The sequence below is a fragment of the Oncorhynchus nerka genome, linkage group LG14, assembly GCF_034236695.1.
Source record: "Oncorhynchus nerka isolate Pitt River linkage group LG14, Oner_Uvic_2.0, whole genome shotgun sequence".
NCBI classification, from domain to species: Eukaryota; Metazoa; Chordata; class Actinopteri; order Salmoniformes; family Salmonidae; genus Oncorhynchus; species Oncorhynchus nerka.
Genome location: NC_088409.1, coordinates 57,506,292 through 57,525,790, shown reverse-complemented (window position 1 = coordinate 57,525,790; position 19,499 = coordinate 57,506,292). Strand labels below are relative to the sequence as shown.

General features: G+C 44.3%; 1 protein-coding gene across 2 annotated transcripts; it reads right to left on the bottom strand.

Moving 5' to 3' along the window:
* Positions 1-38: 38 nt before the first annotated feature.
* tmprss4a (transmembrane serine protease 4a) lies at positions 39-18,511 on the bottom strand. 2 transcript variants are annotated; one of them, XM_029680473.2, is made up of 13 exons: positions 18,284-18,511; positions 7,947-8,001; positions 7,642-7,785; positions 7,143-7,295; positions 6,598-6,724; positions 6,303-6,422; positions 5,254-5,297; positions 2,898-3,060; positions 2,356-2,522; positions 1,853-1,948; positions 1,575-1,717; positions 1,222-1,371; positions 39-1,056 (listed from the first exon to the last, which is right to left on the bottom strand). In XM_029680473.2, exons 3-13 carry the CDS (start codon positions 7,751-7,753, stop codon positions 1,045-1,047), a joined length of 1,287 nt encoding a protein of 428 aa, XP_029536333.1. In that variant the 5' UTR covers positions 7,754-7,785; positions 7,947-8,001; positions 18,284-18,511; the 3' UTR covers positions 39-1,044. The 2 variants fall into 2 exon arrangements, with proteins under 2 accessions (XP_029536333.1, XP_029536332.1); XM_029680472.2 differs by lacking the exon at positions 18,284-18,511 and adding an exon at positions 14,495-15,061.
* Positions 18,512-19,499: the final 988 nt, after the last annotated feature.

The following is a 19,499-nucleotide window of genomic DNA, read 5'->3' as shown; positions in this document are numbered from 1 at the left end:
TCACATACTTCCCGAGACATCCTATTCCTCAACGTTCATCCCAATCTGATCATTTATTTAACACAGGCATCCCTTTATAAAACATACCAACGACAACGTGCAATACAGACATTCTGATCCTACACAGACAACTTCTGTGTCGTAATACAATATGTACAGCTATACAGAGAAAGGAAATGTTCACAATGTCAACAACAAAAACACACGTCATTAATCAGAACCTTTGCAAATGTGCAATATTGTAGGGATTATTCCAATTGCACACTGGAAGTCGATTGGCAGACCGTGAATAGGTCTGACCACCTGAAAGTGAATCCATGATGGGATTTACAGCACGGTGTTTCGATGAGACTAATGACCCCTCCATTGACATACACTATGAAGAGAGGTTCACGTCACGTCACAGCACCCATACTCATTTAACATTTGGTAAAAAAAATGCACATTTTCAACTGCATGGCACATTTACTTTATCGACACATGTTTTCATGAAGACATTTCACCCACCCTTCTCGGCAACCTCGTTGACAAAAGAAAGACGGCAGAGGCACTTGGTGAGAGTCCTGTCTCAAGTGCTCAGCCATGTGAAAAGCCCCGGCTTCGTCCCAAATGGACCCCTACTCCCTTCACAGTGCTTCACTTTCACCCGAGTGTTCTGATCAAAAGTCGTGCACTTTAAAAGACAATAGGGTGCCGTCTGGGAACCCAGACCGACTGTCGCCTTTAAGCGACCGTTTTACACTGCCACGTCAGTGGTCCCTGAGATACCTCAAAAAAATGGCACAAGCCACTCCGTGAATAACCTGTTATAGTAAAGAAGGAGTGTAGTGTGTGTCCGTGTGTGTTTGCGTCCGTGCGCTTTTGTGCCTATCTGAGTGTGCGGGCATGTGTGTGCGTGTTGGTTTGAGTTATGTAATGTTGTAGGGTTTTTAAAATTGCACTTTGAAGAGGATTCCTCTTCTATTCCCATGACAGAGCTCTACGTAGATCCGCTGAAATCGGGTAGCCCAACGCGATAGAGCCTCCTGGTCATGGTTTGAGGCTTCAAGGGTTTTTCTAGAAGAATAAAGTACACATGGTCAAACCATTACATTGTGTAAAACACACTATCAGGGCAGCAGCATACCTCATCTAGACTTTACATAGAACGAAGTGCAAAGAAACACTATTGAAATGCACTAGCTCCTTGCCTCTCCTGTGTGGACAGACATATATACATACCTCCATGACCGTGTGGATCCAGTTGAGCATATCGTCCACGTTACAGTAGACCCCTGGTCGACCCTCTCTGGCACAGCCGATCCCCCAGCTCACCACCCCCACCAGCTGCCATTGTTCTGACAGGTACACAAGTGGACCACCACTGTCTCCCTACAACACATGACCCAACAATGGCATTAGGTACACCGGAATTGCGCACTATACACATATGGCAACTGCCAAAGTTGAGGGTGGATACTCGATAGTGTCACAAGGTCTCCTCTCCGTTTTTTGTTTTCTTACAGGACGAGTCGTTGAACGTGTTCACGCCAAAATCTATCTTAGTCTCTCAAAGTGAACATTCCACTTCGTACCTGACATGCGTCCACTTTGCCCTTCAGGTAACCAGCGCAAAGCATCCTGGGTGTAATTGAGGAACCGTAGACAGTGGGACTGGAACACTGAGCGCTGTCTATAAGGGGGAGGGTAGCCTTCTGGAGGACAGGAGACACTTTACCTGAGAGAGAAAAGGTGACAGAGGGATGAGACGGAGAAGAGGAGAAAGTGACGACTAACACTTGGAGCATGTGTGCTTGTTGGATAGAGATGAAGAGGGTGATAGAAAGGCAAGTTCTGTTTGCTCTGTGCTCACCCTTCTCCTCCAGGTAGCCCCAGCCTGTCACCGTCATAGTGTCTCCTGCCTTCAGTCCCAGGTTCTTAGGGGGCAAACACACGGGCCGACGAGAGTCTGGTGGAGGAAACGGAACTTTAATGACATAAATCAAACACAGTCTACTCTCATTACAGTCTAAATATACAGGATTTCCCTAGAGGGATGTCCCATGCTGCAAGACTCATTGAAATTGACAGTTTGATCAATTGGCCACTAGAGGTCAGAATCTACCATGAATGCATTCTCTCTTCCTGGAATCGAACTGTTTTTACGAGTAGATATTTCCATGTCATTATGTAGTGTTTTAGCACTCATTTTTGAGAGTGCTGGGAAATGTTCTTTGTGTTAAGTCAATTCAAAACAAAAATAGGTGGATGTGGGGCTTTTGTTATGTCTAGCCTTTGAGAAACCGGGAACTGTCCAGCAAATTCAGTACCACAGTCTGTGCATTGCTAAAATGTCACGTTGGGGAAGTGACATACTTCCTACAGTGATGGGTTGGGTCAGCCTCATCATGGCCAGGTCGTAGTCGTTGCGGGCTGCGTGGTATTGTCCGTTCAGTATGATCCTGTCTACATATGAGCCTCCCAGGGTGCCCATGTAAGTCCTCCCAGACACCACCTGCCAGCGACTCAGCTCTTTCTTACTACTGTAGGACCAGGAGAGGGAAGAGGTACAGGGGTTAACAGCAGGACCTCTGTCTCTAGATGCTTAAGCATAGTATACGATTTCTTACTTTAGGGGAGTTTCCACATTGGATGGTCAGAGTTAAATCGTTTATGTCTGGTTAAGCTAGCTGTAGATATCCAGAGTGGATACGCACACATTCTAGGGTGTATGTGATTTTACATTTTTGTAATTTAGCAGACAGCAATTAGGGTTAAGTGCCTTGCTCAAGGGCACATCAATGTATTTTTCACCTAGATGGGCTCAGGGATTTGAACCAGCAGCTTTCCGGTTACTGGCCCAACACTCTTAACCGCTAGGCTACCTGCCACCCTATTGGGTGTCCAGTGGTACTGACCCAGAGAAGCAGTGCGCTGCTGTGACGACCCAGCGCGGTGACACCAGTGACCCTCCACAGGTGTGTTGTCCATTCTGCTGCAGGCTCACCTGCCACGGCCACTCTTCTATAGATGCATCCACACCCCCCACGATACGGTCCGATCTCCCCCGCTGTCCACAGTCTGACACACACACACACACAGGGGAAAGACAGTTTAGTAAAGAACAGACGTTGCCTTGTACGCGAAGGTAGTTTGACGAGAAAATGTAGAATTGGCAGTGGGGTAAAATGCTAATTAGACCTTTGGCAGTTAGCGTTGCTACCTGTTAGTTAAGTAACACACTCAATCTAGCACGGACCCTTTACAAAGTGGCTTGTTGCTTGGATCCTGTCATGTTTGCCTGCACTCTCCATCGCTGTCGGAGATGGAGATTGTAGTCCGAACCCATCTGTCTGTCTCTGTGTGTCGGTCTTTCTGTTGCTATCTCTTGTATAACTCATTTCCTAGAGAACTTGGATGATGAATATCACTCAAGTCTTTTACCAATGATCAGTCGGGGGGGAAAGAGTGGGGGAGTCCAGTAGAGTGGGAGAGGAAGGTGACATAAAGTGCATTCGGAAAGTAATCAGACCCCTTGACTCTTTCCACATTTTGTTAGGTTAAATAGTTTATTTTCCTTATCAATCTACACACAATATCCCATAATGACAAAGCAAAAACTGTTTTGTTTTTTTACAAATGTATTACAAATAAAAAACAGAGATTTCACATTTACAGAAGTATTCAGCCCCTTTACTCAGTACTTTGTTGAAACACCATTGGCAGCGATTACAGCCTCGAGTCTTATGACGCTACAAGCTTGGTACACCTGTATTTGTGGAGTTTCTCCCATTCTTCACTGCAAATTCTCTCAAACTCTGTCAGATAAGATGGGGAGAATTGCTGCACAAATATTTTCAGGTCTTTCCAGAGATGTTTGATTGGGATCAAGTCCGGGCTCTGGCTTGGCCACTCAAGGGCATTCAGAGACTTGTCCCGAAGCCACTCTTGCGTTGTCTTGGCTGTGTGCTTAGGGTTGTTGTCCTGTTGGACGGTGAACCTTCGCCCCAGTCTGAGGTCCTGAGAACTCAGATTTTCATCAAAGATCTCTCTGTATTTTGCTACGTTCATCTTTTCCTCAATCCTGACTAGTCTCCCGGTCCCCGCAGCTAAAAAACATCCCCACAGTATGATGCTGCCACTGCCATGCTTGACTGTAGGAATGGTGCCAGGTTTTCTCCAGACGTGTCGCTTGGCAATCAGTCCAAAGAGTTCTATCTTGGTTTCATCAGACCAGAGAATTGTTTTTCCATGGTCTGAGAGTCCTTCAGGTTCCTTCTGGTAAACTCCAAGAGGGCTATGATGGTCCTTTTACTGAGGAGTGGCTTCCATCTGGTCACTCTACCATAAAGGCCTGACTGGTGAAATGCTGCAGAGATTGTTGTCCTACTGGAAGGTTCTACCATCTCCACAGAGGAACTCTGGAGCTCTGTTAGAGTGACCATCGGCTTCTTGGTGATCTCTCTGACCAATGCCCTTCTCCCCTGATGTCTCAGTTTGTCCAGGCGGCCAGCTCCAGGAAGAGTGTTGGTGGTTCCAATTTTATTCCATTTAAGAATGATGGAGCCAACTGTGTTCCTGGGGACCTTCAATGATGCAGACATTTTTTGGTACCCTTCCCCAGATCTGTGCCTCGACACAATCCTGTCTCGGAGCTCTACGGACAATTCCTTCAACCTTGTGGCTTGGTTTTTGCTCAGAAATGTACTGTCAACTGAGGGACCTTATATAGACAGGTGTGTGTCTTTCCAAATCATGTCCAATCAATTGGATTTACCACAGGTGAAACAGGATGCACCTGAACTCCATTTTCAGTCTCTTAGCAAAGGCTCTGAATACTTATGTAAATAAGGGATTTGTTTTTAATTTTTAATAAATGTGCAAAAATGTCTACAAACCTGTTTGGAGTGGTGTCACTTTGTCGTTATGGAGTATTGTGTGTAGATTGTCGAGGAATTATTTTATTCAATCCATTTTAGAATACTGTTGTAACGCAGGGGTGGTCAACTCCAGTCCTCGAGGGCCTGAGAGGTGTCACTTTTTCTCCATCCCTAGCAAACACAGCCGATTAATCAAATTGCATTCTAAACTGAAGCTCATGATTTGGTGATTATTGGAGTCAGGTGTGTGAGCTGGGGCAAAACTGTGACACCAATTAGGCCCTCGAGGACAGTAATTTTCCACCCTTGCTGTAACGTGACATCAAGTCAAGGGGTCTGACTACTTTCCGAATGCACTGCAGTGTGAGGCTGGGCATCAGAGGCAGAGGCTTACCGGAGCAGGTCAGGGAGATCACGGATCCTGAGTTACACACCTGGCTGGAATCAAACAGAGAGGGGAAGTCAACACACAGTACATACACACATCCCATGTGGTGTGCATAGAAACACATTCAAAACGCGAATACCAAACATCATAGGTCGACATTGAGACAGATTCCAGAGTTAATCTTCAGTGTTGGTTTAGTGTCAGTCAGACATCACATACTCGTACTTATTGTTTCCTCTAATTACGGAAACAAGGACGGGGAAAGAACAGAAACTCCTAAATGGTTTGTGGCAGAAAAACAGAGAGCATTGCACAGTCAGAAACACACATTGAGAGAAAGAGAGAGAGAGAGAGAGAGAGAGAGATGACTGTAACGTGTACGCTGGGAGTTGGAGAGGGAGTATGCGTAACAATGACTCAGTTGTACACGTCACAAGTAGAGAGAGACAAGAAAAGGAAGCAGAAGAAAATAAAAAAAGAGGACCTGTTTTTCCAGTTCCTTTGGCTGTTTTAGAGTAAACAGACATGGTGGTGCCATCCAATCTGTCATGAGTGGCATTCATGCCTTCTATTTGGCATGTCACAACTGCCTGAGCCTAACTAGCCATCTTACTACAAACAGTGGCAGGGGGATGGGCGTGAACCAACAGAAACACTGCATAGTGAACAGTGTAACAGTGATGCAGGCATAGCTGCATGGTCAATATAGTCATTGACTTTTAGTCAACTTTTATTTTACAAGGCAGTTCAATAAAGAACAAATGACTGTTTACATTTATAGCCCGGCAAAAATAAGACAAGTACCATAAGAGAAGTACAGACAGAAGTACCCAAAGTGGGGAACATTCATTTAGACCGGTTTCAATTCTCCATTTATTAAGATAATTATCCAACCGTATTTGATACCAAGGAACTGTGTATATTTGTGCTGATTCCGTTCTCCTTTCTGTTGAAACTAAATCTCACAGCTGGAAAGTGTCCGAGTGAGCGTCAGTACACAGTAGAGTCACACCACGGTAACAGGCTCAATTTACCACCCGTCTTCTAATGCTTACCGGTCAATGACAGTCTGGTAAATGGGGGTGGTTTCGGCTGCGACCCTGACCCCTGAGAACGGTCCTGTCTTCAGGGACGAGGACAAGTTCCTCACTGAGATGGTACTACTGACGGGTTTACTGTGGGAACGAGTGGAGACGGAGAGACATTTTAAAGACATTCAAGAGAAACTGAATATGTTAAGGGAGAAACTGTAGCTAAGCTGCTAGGTGAGCAGTGAGTGAGTGAGTGAGGGAGTGAGTGAGTGAGTGAGTGAGTGAGTGAGTGAGTGAGTGAGGTTGGGAGGAGACCCACTAGGTGTAGCCCAGCTGTTGACAGGCTTTCTCTGTGTGTTGCTGGGTCCAGTCCTCACTACACACACTCCTCCATCCTGTCCCGGCACTGTAGATCTGGAGAACACTCTGCTCAGAGACCAGACGCACTGCACAGAGAAATGGAGAGAGAGAGAGAGAGAGAGAGAGAGAGAGAGAAAGAGAGAGAAAGAGAGAGAAAGAGAGAGAGAGAGAGAGAGAGAGACAAAGAGAGACAAAGAGAGAGCGAGACAAAGAGAGAGAGAGAGAGAGACAAAGAGAGAGAGAGAGAGAGAGTGAGTGAGTGAGTGAGTGAGTGAGTGAGTGAGTGAGTGAGTGAGTGAGTGAGTGAGTGAGTGAGTGAGTGAGTGAGTGAGTGAGTGAGTGAGTGAGTGAGTGAGAATAAGAATGAGAGGAAACATATAGAAGTGACACAGAGACAGATGTATAAAGATGTATAGATGGAGTGGTGTGTGTGTGAGTACCTGTCCGTGTGTGTGTGTTCATGTATGCATGCTTGTGTGTTTGTGCATGTGTGTGTGTGTTTACCTGGGAAGGTAGTGTTGACCGTCATGTTGGTCACACAGGTGAGCTCGTCCTCTCCTCCTGAACAGTCCGCCATCCCATTACACGCTTTGTCCAGGGGAATGAACTTCACCGACCGGGAGCAGAAGAAGTACTTACTGTTGATCAGCTGTGTGACTGGGGACAGAATGGAAGGGGGGTGAAAGGAGGAGAGAGTACAGAAGACAGATACAGGTTCTTGAAATGATATGGTTTGGCGACTGAAATGAAACATTCACGCTACTGTTTGATTGTGAATCATTGAGCATTTGCACAGAGGGGGTAAAGTACTAGTATGTCTTGTGTTAGCAAAGGTTGGGAAGAGGGTGCAGAGGTGGGCTTGAGTCCCAAACGGCACCCTATTCCCTACATATTGCACTACTTTTGACTGCGCTACTCTTGATCCCTATGGGCGCTCTGCACTACGTAGGGAACAGGGTGCCGTTTGGGATGCAGTTATGATGGGTGTTGAAGCTGGACTCACTGAAGTATCCAGCCGTGACCAGGATCCCCAGCACTACCAGTACCATCAACACGGTGATCAGGACCCTCTTCCTCGACGAGGACTTCCCTTTCTGGGAGTTCGGCGCCGTCATGAGTTTTCTTTTCCGACCAGGCCGCACTACAACTGAGAGAGAGGAAGATAGAGACAGAGCAATCAGCATTTTGTAGCTATTTCAAACGTAGACACGTGCAACTAAAGCATCATTGGACAGTGTGACATTGCATAGTATTCAGTACATGTGCAATATCATTTCAAAATGTATCAATTCCACAACAATGGCTTACCTTGTTGTCTAGGATTTAATGGTCTATTGCTTTCTTCAGCGAGCCAGGTGTCAGTCTGGAGAGAGAGAGAGAGAGAGAGAGAGAGGACAGTGAATGAGACAAAGGGAATCTTACTGTGCTCAGTGCAGAATGTGTGACAGTGCGTACGAGTGTGAGGTTCTAGGGCCGAGAGAAGGGGAGGCATGACCGATTGGACCAGGAGCACACACACGAAACACAGTGGTGCCTCCCATCACAAGGTTGTGTTTGACTGTCACTCCTAGTGCTGTGGGCACAATTCCAAGGCCCGGTCCGACACAGAGACAGAGACAGTCATATGACACAGGCTCAGGTGTGGCTCTCTGCTCTTTGTGTAGTTGCTTTGCACTGTTCGACTCCACTCCATTTAGGGACAATAGATCTTAAATGGTGGAGCATGTTATATACACACAGTAATATAATGAGTCAAGCTATAGATGACTTAATTCAAGTTATGTAATTGACAGCTCTGCCCCGGCTTTACTGTTCTCTAAATGACATTGTGTTCATGATTATAGAATTGTTCAGTTGTAGAGCAACGCAAGTACCTGCCATCATAGCTGTCATGAGTCATAAGTCATTACCCCGGTGGATGAAACCTGCTGACTGGTGAAACAACCTTCACGACCGTGAAAACAACAACATCACAGGCCTCTCAAGCAGTCTGTTAGGTATCTACAGTACTGGCTGTTTAGTCAGATCTCTCCAACTGGCGGCACAAATACTGTACAAATCTGTCACCAGACTAATACACTATGTGTAAAGTCTACGGTCTGTCACCTGGTCCTTCATGACACGCTGAGCAACAGCGAACCCAAGTCCTGCTGAGACTGAGGCTGTCCTAAATATGGGTGCCCCCCATACAATACGCCATCCCGCAGATATGGAGGGTCATACTGACGGAGGGACAAGGAAAGTGGTTGCTATAGGGAGGGACAGGGCTCTTAGTGGCTGGGTAAACTCAGTGCTTACCTGCTGCTGGTCTTCTGTATTTACACTTCTGTGCTTTTGTTTACAGATTATACCATTAAACCCCAAATCCAAAAATACTTATTTTAGATTTTTATTGGTACAGTGGCTTGTGAAAGTATTCACCCCCTTGGCATTTTTCTTATTTTGTTGCCTTACAACCTGGAATTAAAATAGATTTTTGGGAGGGTTGTATCATTTGATTTACACAACATGCCTACCACTTGCAGATGCTAAATATTTTTTTGTGCGAAACAAACAAGAAATAAGACAAAAACAAACAGAAAACTTGAGCGTGCATAACTATTCACTCCCCCAATGTCAATACTTTGTAGAGCCGCCTTTTGCAGCGATTACAGCTGCAAGTCTCTATAAGGTATGTCTCTATAAGCTTGGCACATCTAGCCACTGGGATTTTTGCCCATTCTTCAAGGCAATACTGCTCCAGCTCCTTCAAGTTGGATGAGTTCTGTTGGTGTACAGCAATCTTTAAGTCATACCACAGATTCTCAATAGGATTGAGGTCTGTGCTTTGACAAGGCCATTCCAAGACATTTAAATGTTTCCCCTTAAACTGCTTGAGTGTTGCTTTAGCAGTATTCTTATTGTGTTTGTCCTGCTGGGAAGGTGAACCTCCGTCCCAGTCTCAAATCTCTGGAAGACTGAAACTGAATTTCCCTGTATTTAGCGCCATTCATCATTCCTTCAATTCTGACCAGTTTCCCAGTCCCTGCCAATGAAAAACATCCCAACAACATGCTTCACTATGAGGATGGTGTTCTCGGGGTGATGAGAGGTGTTGTTTTTTTTCGCCAGACATAGTGTTTTCCTTGATGGCTAAAAAGCTCACTTTTAGTCTCATCTGACCAGAGTACTGTCTTCCATATACATGCCTTTGGCGAACACCAAACATGTTTGCTTATTTTTTTTCTGGTCACTCTTCTGTAAAGCCCAGCTCTGTGGAGTGTACGGCTTAAAGTGGTCCTATGGAAAGATACTCCAATCTCTGCTGTGGAGCTTTGCAGCTCCTTTAGGGTTATCTTTGGTCTCTTTGTTGCCTCGCTGATTAATGCCCTCCTTGACTGGTCCATGAGTTTTGGTGGGTGGCCCTCTCTTGGAAGGTTTGTTGTGATGCCCTATTCTTTCAATTTTTTAATCATGGATTTAATGGTGCTCTATGGGATGTTTAAAGTTTCAGATATTGTTTTATAACCCAACCCAACCCTGATCTGTACTTCTCCACAACTTTGTCCCTGACCCGTTTGGAGAGCTACTTGGTCTTCATGGTGCCGCTTGCTTGGTGGTGCCCATTGCTTAGTATTGTTGCAGACTATGGGGCCTTTCAGAACAGGTGTATATATATATACATATACTGATATCATGTGAGAGATCATGTGACACTTAGATTGCACACAGGTGGACTTTATTTAACTAATTATGGTGACTACTGGAGGTAAATGGTTGCACCAGTTCTTATTTAGGGGCTTCATAGCAAAGGGGGTGAATACATATGCATGCACCACTTTTCCGTTTACATTTTTTTCTGAATTTTTTTAAACAAGTTTTTTTTTCTCACAAATTTGGACTATTTTGTGTATGTCCATTCCATGAAATCCAAATAAAAGTACATTTAAATTACAGGCTGTAATGAAACAAACTTTAAAAAATGCCAAGGGAGGTGAATCATTTTGTGCTGTATGTGTTGACATCAAGCAACATGGTAGTGAGCCATTCTCAAGTGGTATTAATATACAGCGTCCCCTATTTTCAGCAAAACAAAACAACCTCAACTTCGTTGAAAAAGAGAAGTCGGACATACATTGCGTTCAGAAACGTTACAGCCTTATTTGAAAATGGATACAATTGTTTTCCCCCCTTATCAATCTACACCCCCATAATGAGAAAGCAAAAACAGGTTTTTAGAAATGTTGTGCCATTAAACCCCTACAACTCATCCAGAACGCCGCAGCCCGTCTGGTGTTCAACCTTCCCAAGTTCTCTCACGTCACCCCGCTCCTCCGCTCTCTCCACTGGCTTCCAGTTGAAGCTCGCATCCGCTACAAGACCATGGTGCTTGCCTACGGAGCTGTGAGGGGAACGGCACCTCAGTACCTCCAGGCTCTGATCAGGCCCTACACCCAAACAAGGGCACTGCGTTCATCCACCTCTGGCCTGCTCGCCTCCCTAACACTGAGGAAGTACAGTTCCCGCTCAGCCCAGTCAAAACTGTTCGCCCCCCCCCCCCTTAAAAGACTTAGATGCACTATTGTAAAGTGGCTGTTCCACTGGATGTCATAAGGTGAAAGCACCAATTTGTAAGTCGCTCTGGATAAGAGCGTCTGCTAAATGACTTAAATGTAAAAATGTAAATGTATTAAAAATAAAAACTGAAATATTAAATTTACAACATAAGTAAGACAGTTTACTCAGTACTTTGTTGAAACACCTTTGGCAACGAATGCAGTCTTGAGTCTTCTTGGGTATGACGCTACAATCTTGCCACACCTGTATTTGGGGAGTTTCTCCCATTCGTCTCTGCAGACATACTCAAGCTATGTCAGGTTAGATGGGGAGTGTCGCTGCAAAGCTATTTTCAGGTCTCTCCAGAGATGTTTGATCGGGTTTAAGTCCGGGATCTGGCTGGGCCACTCAAGGACATTCAGAGACTTGTCCAGAAGCCACTCCTGCGTTGTCTTGGCTGTGTGCTTAGGGTCATTGTCCTGTTGGAAAATGAACCTTCGCCCCAGTCTGAGGTCCTGTGATCTCTGGACCAGGTTTTCATCAAAGATCCCTCTGTACTTTGCTCCGTTCATTTTTCTCTCGATCCTGACTAGTCTCCCAGTCCTGACCGCTAAAAACATCCCCACAGCATGATGCTGGCACCACCATGCTTCACCATAGGGATTGTGCCAATTTTCCTCCAATCTTGATTTCATCACACCAGAGAATATTGATTCTCATGATCTGAGAGTCCTTTAGGTGCCTTCTGGCAAACTCCAAGCAGGCTGTCATGTGCCTTTAACCGAGGTGTGACTTCCGTCTGGCCACTCTACCATAAAGGCCTGATTGGTGGAGTGCTGCAGATGGGAGAACCTTCCAGTAGGACAACCATCTCCACAGAGGAACTCTGGAGCTCTTTGATTGTGACCATCGCGTTCTTGGTCACTTCTCTGACCAAGGCCCTTCTCTCCCAATTTCTCAGTTTGGCCGGGTGGCCAGCTCCAGGAAGAGTCTTGTCGGTTCCAAACTTCATTTTAGAATGATGGAGGCCACTGTGTTCTTGGGGACTTTCAATGCTGCAGACATTTTTTGGTACCCTTAACCAGATCTGTGCCACGACACAATCCTGTCTCGGAGCTCTACGGACAATTCCTTTGACCACATAGCTTGGTTTTTGCTCTGGCATGCACTGTCAACTTTGGGACCTTATATAGACAGGTTTGTGCTTTTTCAAATCATGTCCAATCAATTGAATTGACCACAGGTGGACTCCAATCAAGTTGTAGAAACATCTCAAGGATGATCAATGGAAACGGGAGGCACCTGAGCTCAATATAGAGTACCATAGCAAAAGGGTCTGAATACTTATGTAAGTAAGGTATTTCTGTTTTAAATGTTGTATACATTTGCAAACATTTCTAAAAATGGGGGGGGCTATGTGTGTCAGATAGGCGGACACACTGTGCCTGACTGTAAGCGTCCTATGGCAAAGCCTCAAATGAAGTAACTGCTAGACATGAGTTTGCGTTCAATTTGCCTTGGAGTTCTTCCACATGTAACACAACAGTAAGACCAGAGATACACAAGTTTACCTAAAAAGCTAACTTCATATTGATATTTGATTCACATACTGTATAATCTTCCATTATATAAAAATAATTTGGACGGTTACAGGGTATGGTACCAGTCTTTCATTAAGGAAAATGCTTACTCATTTAGGAAAAGTGTTGAACGACAACGGCAGATAAGTGAAAGAGATCGCTCCCATACGATTAGCATTAAACACAACACGGAATTGCATGCCTGTGCACACGGACCGTATGGAAATGTTGATTTGAATGACACACTCACACGCACAGAGACGTGCGAGTGTGTCATTCAAAATATTTTATGATTTGCATGAGTCATAGAGACGCTGCTGGTTTGTGGAACTCTGCACGTAGATGTACTGTAAACACAAACGTATCTAGGTGAACATCAGCAAGCTGTGTGACCAGGAAATATGGTTACAAAGAGCGAGCAGAAAGGAGAGAAAGAGGTGGGAGAAGAGGAGGGTGAGCCATCTAGGAGCTGACAGCTGACTGCCCAGTACCAAACTCAACAGAAAAGCCTGCAAGGTTTCATCAAAGGTGACCAGCAATATACTGCGCATAGCAAACTATTGAAAACAGAGACTCCTAGTGATTTATAGACCACATATAAACTGGAGGTCACTAACTGCTGGCCCTTCTCCATTCATTTACTCAAATGTGCATCTTGAAGGATCGCCTACTTTGCAACACGATATCTAAAAGCACAACCGAAACCTGAATCAGACAATCTGCTGTATGTCAATGATGAACTCATTGCAAGAATTCAATTTGACAAACAGTTGGCATACACTTACAAGGTGTGGTGGAATAAAATCCCAGAGAGAGAGAGAAATATGCAGAGCGAGACAGAGACAGAGAGAGAGAGAGAGAGAGAGATATTCAGAGAAAGACATAGATAAAGAGAGAGAGAGAGAAAACAAGAGCGAGAGAGAGGATAAGTTAGATATATAGAAGTGACATGTAGAAAGATGTATGCAGATGTACATGCTTGTGAGGGAGCAAGACAGATGTGTGTTCAGGTAGTTTGGCCCATTTGGCCCATGCAGTAGAGTAAACACTGGGACTAGACCAAGTTTGCATTTGAGGAAGCACCTAGGGAAGCAGAGCTGGGCCACAGAAGGTTTCACTGATAAAATCACTTGGCATGTTTCACCTTGGCGTATTCAAAGGTGCTCTCTCTCCTTTGCGGATTGCATTTTAACGTGAGAGAGCAAGAAAGGCCTTTAGAGAAGTTACTTGTGAGTTTTAATCTCCAGCAACAAACACACAGACACATTCATGCAAATGCACGCCAGTTCCGTACACGAACTGACCGTTGATCACAGCACCAAGGCACATCGTCTTCCCTACGTAATGCTGCAGGCTGACCACAAAAACTACAGACGTGTACAATCCCAATAACCCGAATCTACGTCTATTTCACACATATCGATCTCACAAGAATCTAGACATTGCCAGAACAGTCGCCTCAAAATGAGACTTTAAAACTTCAACATGGCAATACTTTAAAATGCACTTGAGGATCGCTTTGCTTTGCAAGGGACTATTTGCATATATAACAATTGTTCGCTAAACACACGGACTGTACATTCATAGACAGGTACACATGGCCATGTCATCCCATATGTTTCGTTTTTCTCTAAAGTCTCACCCCTGTGAACCTGTAAACCACTACCGTACGATGCTACTCCACCGGGCGATTGGCCTGATCCCCTATCTTCACAGACGGTGGTCTCCATCTCTACTCACACTCATGGTGCTGAAGTCCCCTCTCAGCTGGCCCAGACTCACAGGTCACAGGGTACAGAAGATGCACTGCCCTTCGGTCTCTGGAGCGAGTAGAACTCCCTTCGACAGAGTCTCCCTTCCCTTTCGTCTTGTGCCTCCTATCCCTCTACCTCCACAGTTTTACCTCTCACAACTCTGTGCCGGTCCGTATGGTTATTCTCTCTTCCTTCTCTCTCTCTCTCTCTATCTTTCTCTCTCGCCCTCTCGAAACCCTGTTCTTTGTCCCTCAATTCACCGGCGGCGAAACTCGATCTGTCCTGCAGGCTGCCTAACTTGCCCTGCTGCTGTAAAAGTATGCTGCTGTATTAGCGACTGCCGGTGTGTTCCTGTGCGTATCCGTGCTGCTGAAATCCACAGGGATTTGTTGTGATTGACCCAGCCCCATGCTCGCCAAACAACACCAAACCATTATCTGTAATAGGACACCTTATGCCCTCCTCTCTCTGCATGTGTACTTCCTCTATCTCTCTCCTCACACAAACTAGCTCGACTGATCTGGTGGCGCTATCTCTCTCTTTTTCTGTTCTCCTATCTCTCGTCCATGAATGTATGAAAAAATGCACGCGCACAAATAAGCGCGGACACACAGGAGCAGACACACGTAGACGGGCAAAGACACACGCGCGCGTACACACTCGCACGCACGCACACACTCAAACACCAGCACCTGGTGTGTGTAGTGAGTCGCCTTCAGGTCAGGGCGTGGGCCAGTCCTGTCCTGTTGTTTTGACTGAATAATTAGGAGTCTGTAGAATCAGTCGTAGTTCCAGTCCGACGATGCTCTCTGAGCCAGAGGACATATGTCTCATAACCCAGGAATGCATACGTGATCACAATCATATTTTGGGACGGAGACTGTTTTTTCTACTGTAACTCCACTTGTTCAAAAAACCTCCTCACTCTGGGATTTGGCAATCGTATTGCCACAAAAGCTTGATATAATATCCCTCCACCCCTCAGGCTAAGTGTGGCACAGGGGTGACATTTCTGGAAATGTTTTAATTGTGTCACTGGAGTAAATAATCGGTCCGTTTCCTTCTGGGATTCTCAATGTTTCCTTCCTTCCAGTCAATGGTCAACAATAGGTACATTTTTCTTTGATGTCAACTAACAGCTTGCATACTCTAAGTGATTCATAACCCAATAACTTACTTCACTGTGAGCCCGACTGTTTCCTCATTGAACAATGCTAACAAATTAACTCTGACTTCAATACAGATCTGTGGTTTTGTGGTCATGCTACACAAAAGCATCAAGGAGTCATACCTAAGGTTGACAATGTACCCAAGGGATCAACACAGTCAAAACCAGTCTATGTTCGTGCAAATTGCCTGGTTTACTTTTGCAGAACCTATGTGGTCTCGCGTTGTCCGAGAGGTTATGTGAGAGTGAGCAAGAGAGAGGGACAGTTAGAGAGAGAGAGAGAGACAAAGAGAGGACAGGATTAAAGAGAATGGTCCTCTGTTGAGAACAGAAGCTGATTGTACGATCCACGATGACCCACGGTGTGACCCCTGGCCCTCTCATCACACTACTGTTTTCCAACTTCAGAACAAGGAAGTAATGCAAGTGCAGAGCTTTCTATTGGTTTCAAAGTTCGCCTCCGTTAAATGAGCCCCGCCGAACCCAAATATCTTCTGAATAAGACGTTAATATATCAGCAATAGATAACAAAACGCTGTTCCATAGTACAGTACAATCGACGTGTCACCATGAACTGTTCATGTTATTGCCACCCAACTGTGATAAACAAAACGTTCAGACACGGAAATAAAGAGTCTGAACGGAGGGAGACAGAGACAGTGAGTGAGGGATGCAGAGCGAGAGAGAGTGTGAATTTGTGAATTTGAATCGTCTCCACAGCAATGACAGTATCTGACGGTGTCAAACCAAAGATGATTTGACCGTCAAAAATACCCAGTCAACATATAGGAGCTATCCAAACCAAATTAGCTGCTTGTGAGTGTTCCTGACCAGTGGATATTTGCATAGCTAAATTACAACAGACACAATTTCCACGAGGTCGATTCATGGGATTTGGACGGCATTTTACAGGTACACTATGTATGCATAGTCTGTACAAAATTGTCTGGGATTGGTTAAATATTATCCAGACTGGCACTGCTGAACTAACGTTACCCTCAGGGCTCTATAGTTGTGGGGAGTGGTTTATTACGTTTGCTTTAGTGTCCCAATACCTAACCTTGAGTATCTCACAATCACTATATTTAAATCTTAGTGCAAGCTCAATCAAAATGGACATTGACCATCCTCTTACCGAATATCATTTTGATCAATGTTCTCTCCTGACCTGGCGTGGCTTCTGTTAAACAGACACACCAAACATCATGAGGTTCTACAGCCATTGTTCACTCTCAACACTGTCATATAGAAATACAATTAAGCCTGCACAAGCAATGGTGCCCCCACATAATTGCATTACACTAAAATGCACAATAATGCACAGCCTGGCCTCATAGACTAGACGTAACATAGTAAATGTAAATCTGGGACACTCAAATTAGTATGATATGTTACGTTTGGTATGGTTACACGAGACAAAAGGTTACTTAATGCAAAATCAAAAGTAGGGTGGTTGGACGGGGTGAATGGGTAGGTGTATAAGTAAACATCTAACAACCCAAATGTTTTGTGTTCATCAAGGACAACTTGAGCATTTTAGCTAATTACCACTTTTAGCTACTTTGCAACTAACCCTTCCCCTAACGCCTAACCTTAACAATTGATCCTAACTCCTAACCCTACCCTTAACCCTAACCTTAACATTAATCAGCCACACAAATTGGAATACGGAACATATCATACATTTTGTAAATTCGTAACGTTTTATATGAATTGAAATTCATAAAATATTGAACGAATTGCAAATCGTAACGTATCATACGAATTGTAATTTGTAACATATCGTACAAAATGGATGAACCATACGAAACGTAACATATCAAAATAATTAGAGTTTCCTGGATTTAATTTTACTATGTTACGTCAAGCCCTGAGTCCAGGTTGCAATACACAACAATACACAACACAACATGGCTTATTGAACCTCATAGAGTCTATTGACGTACCGGTGCATCAATCTAAGTAACTTAATAAAAAAATCCCCATCAAAATCTGTCAGTTTACATTAGAAATATCTGCAATCTGTGGCAGCCTTCTGCATTTGCGTGGAAGGTGGCTGAGCTACAGCGGTGTTTGTCAGACCATGAGACATCCCAAAAATGTGTCTTCTCAGAAAAAACATCTGTAGTGTCCGAACGGTTTGGCCTACAGATTATTATGTCCATTCTATGGAAAAGGGGGACTGTCAATAACACGACCCCCACAAGTGTGAAGGTAACCGGTACTATATTAAAAAAAAAAAATAATGGAAGTATGAGGTTAGTTCTGTGCCTACCCCCCTTTTTATATATATATATATATATATATATATATATATATATATAGTAACAGTCAGCCACTGTATATATATATTCCTGAGCTTTCTTATATTTCCTAAATATAGGACAAACACTTCAAGACCTTATTCCTCATTATTTCTTTTTTGACTGTCTTTTATGAATGTGCTATTCAACGCATTTCTATGGGCTATATATTTAATAAAATACGTTTTGATAAATATTTGCATACCTACAATTCAAAAATCAAATAGCTAAATGAGCTTAAAACAAGATGGTCATTCCACGGCTTAGAATCGTAAGAATTAAATGATCAAATTGTGTCACTTACATGAGGTTAACCAGATTACTATTGCCTGTCAGTCTTTCACCCTCGGTCCTAATCAGGTGGTCTCTGGTTGTTGGAGTCGGTGTTTGCCTGGTGGTCTTTAGGGGTCCACCTGGATCCTTATAGTAGGACTGCAGAGGTAGAAGTGAGGCTTTGAATATGCTTGCACTTCTCCACACCTCCTCTGTCCCTTTGACTACAATGTTGAATATAACGTTTTTACATGCCAGAATCTACTCTCTCTTCCTGCTTCCTTCCCTCTCTCCTTGTTTGTGTTGCTCAAGCCTGCTTACCTAGGGAGAAACCTTCATTTTATACCATCCCACCTCTCTCTCTCTCTCTGTTTAAAAAAAAAACATATTCAGACTCGTTTCTGGTCAGTGTGTTGTGTCCTCTCACTCTCACGTTACACACCACCTCCTGTCTGAGTGCTTGGAGGTTTTGGATATAAGGAAGCAGTTCAGGGAAAATACTGCTCTGTGAGGAAGATTTCAAATGGAATTGGATCGATAACATTTTAAGTTGTCGAACATCAAGGTTAAAATAGATAACAGGCAGGTCATGCACGATGCTCATACTCTCTCTGTGAAGCTTTTTTTCTTCGCCACCTCAAGGTATCCCATCTATACACAGCGGTGTAGGTGTATGTAGTAAACGGTCAGACCCCTACCCCCGATGCCAACACTATTGATCAGTAACTATGGGTTCAGAGATGGGAACACAGTAGTATCAATAGTCTCATTTAACAGTCGTCAGCTCTGTGTAAATGCTGTGTCGACAGTGCCTTGTCTTTTTTACACATTTTGTTGTGTTTCAGCCAGAATTTAAAATGTACTAAATGTAATAAAATACTGTCACAGGCCTAAATACAATACCGCACAATGTCAAAGTGGAATTCTGCCCCCCCCCCCCAAAAAAAATAATAATAATACAAAATGTAAAGCTGAAGTTTCTTGAGTCAATAAGTATTCAACCCCGTTGTTATGGCGACCCTAAATAAGTGCAGGAGTAAACATTTGCTTAACGAGCCACGAGATAAGTTGCACGGTGTCGCACCCTGATCTGTTTGAACTGTCTTGTAAGTTACCGCCATCCCCCTCCAGGTGTCGCCCATTTCCCCCATCTTCCACTGTGCATTTATACCTGTGTTTTCTGTTTGTCTATTGCCAGTTTGTCTTGTCTCCTCAGGCTTACCAGCAGTTTTCCCGCACTACTGGTT

Excerpts from the sequence above, each read along its gene's own strand:
- tmprss4a (XM_029680472.2), bottom strand. Across the intron at positions 6,725-7,142 it reads GGTCAACACTACCTTCCCAG|TGCGTCTGGTCTCTGAGCAG; the intron begins GTAAACACACAC and ends TTCTCTGTGCAG. Across the intron at positions 3,061-5,253 it reads GATCTCCCTGACCTGCTCCG|ACTGTGGACAGCGGGGGAGA; the intron begins GTAAGCCTCTGC and ends TGTGTGTGTCAG.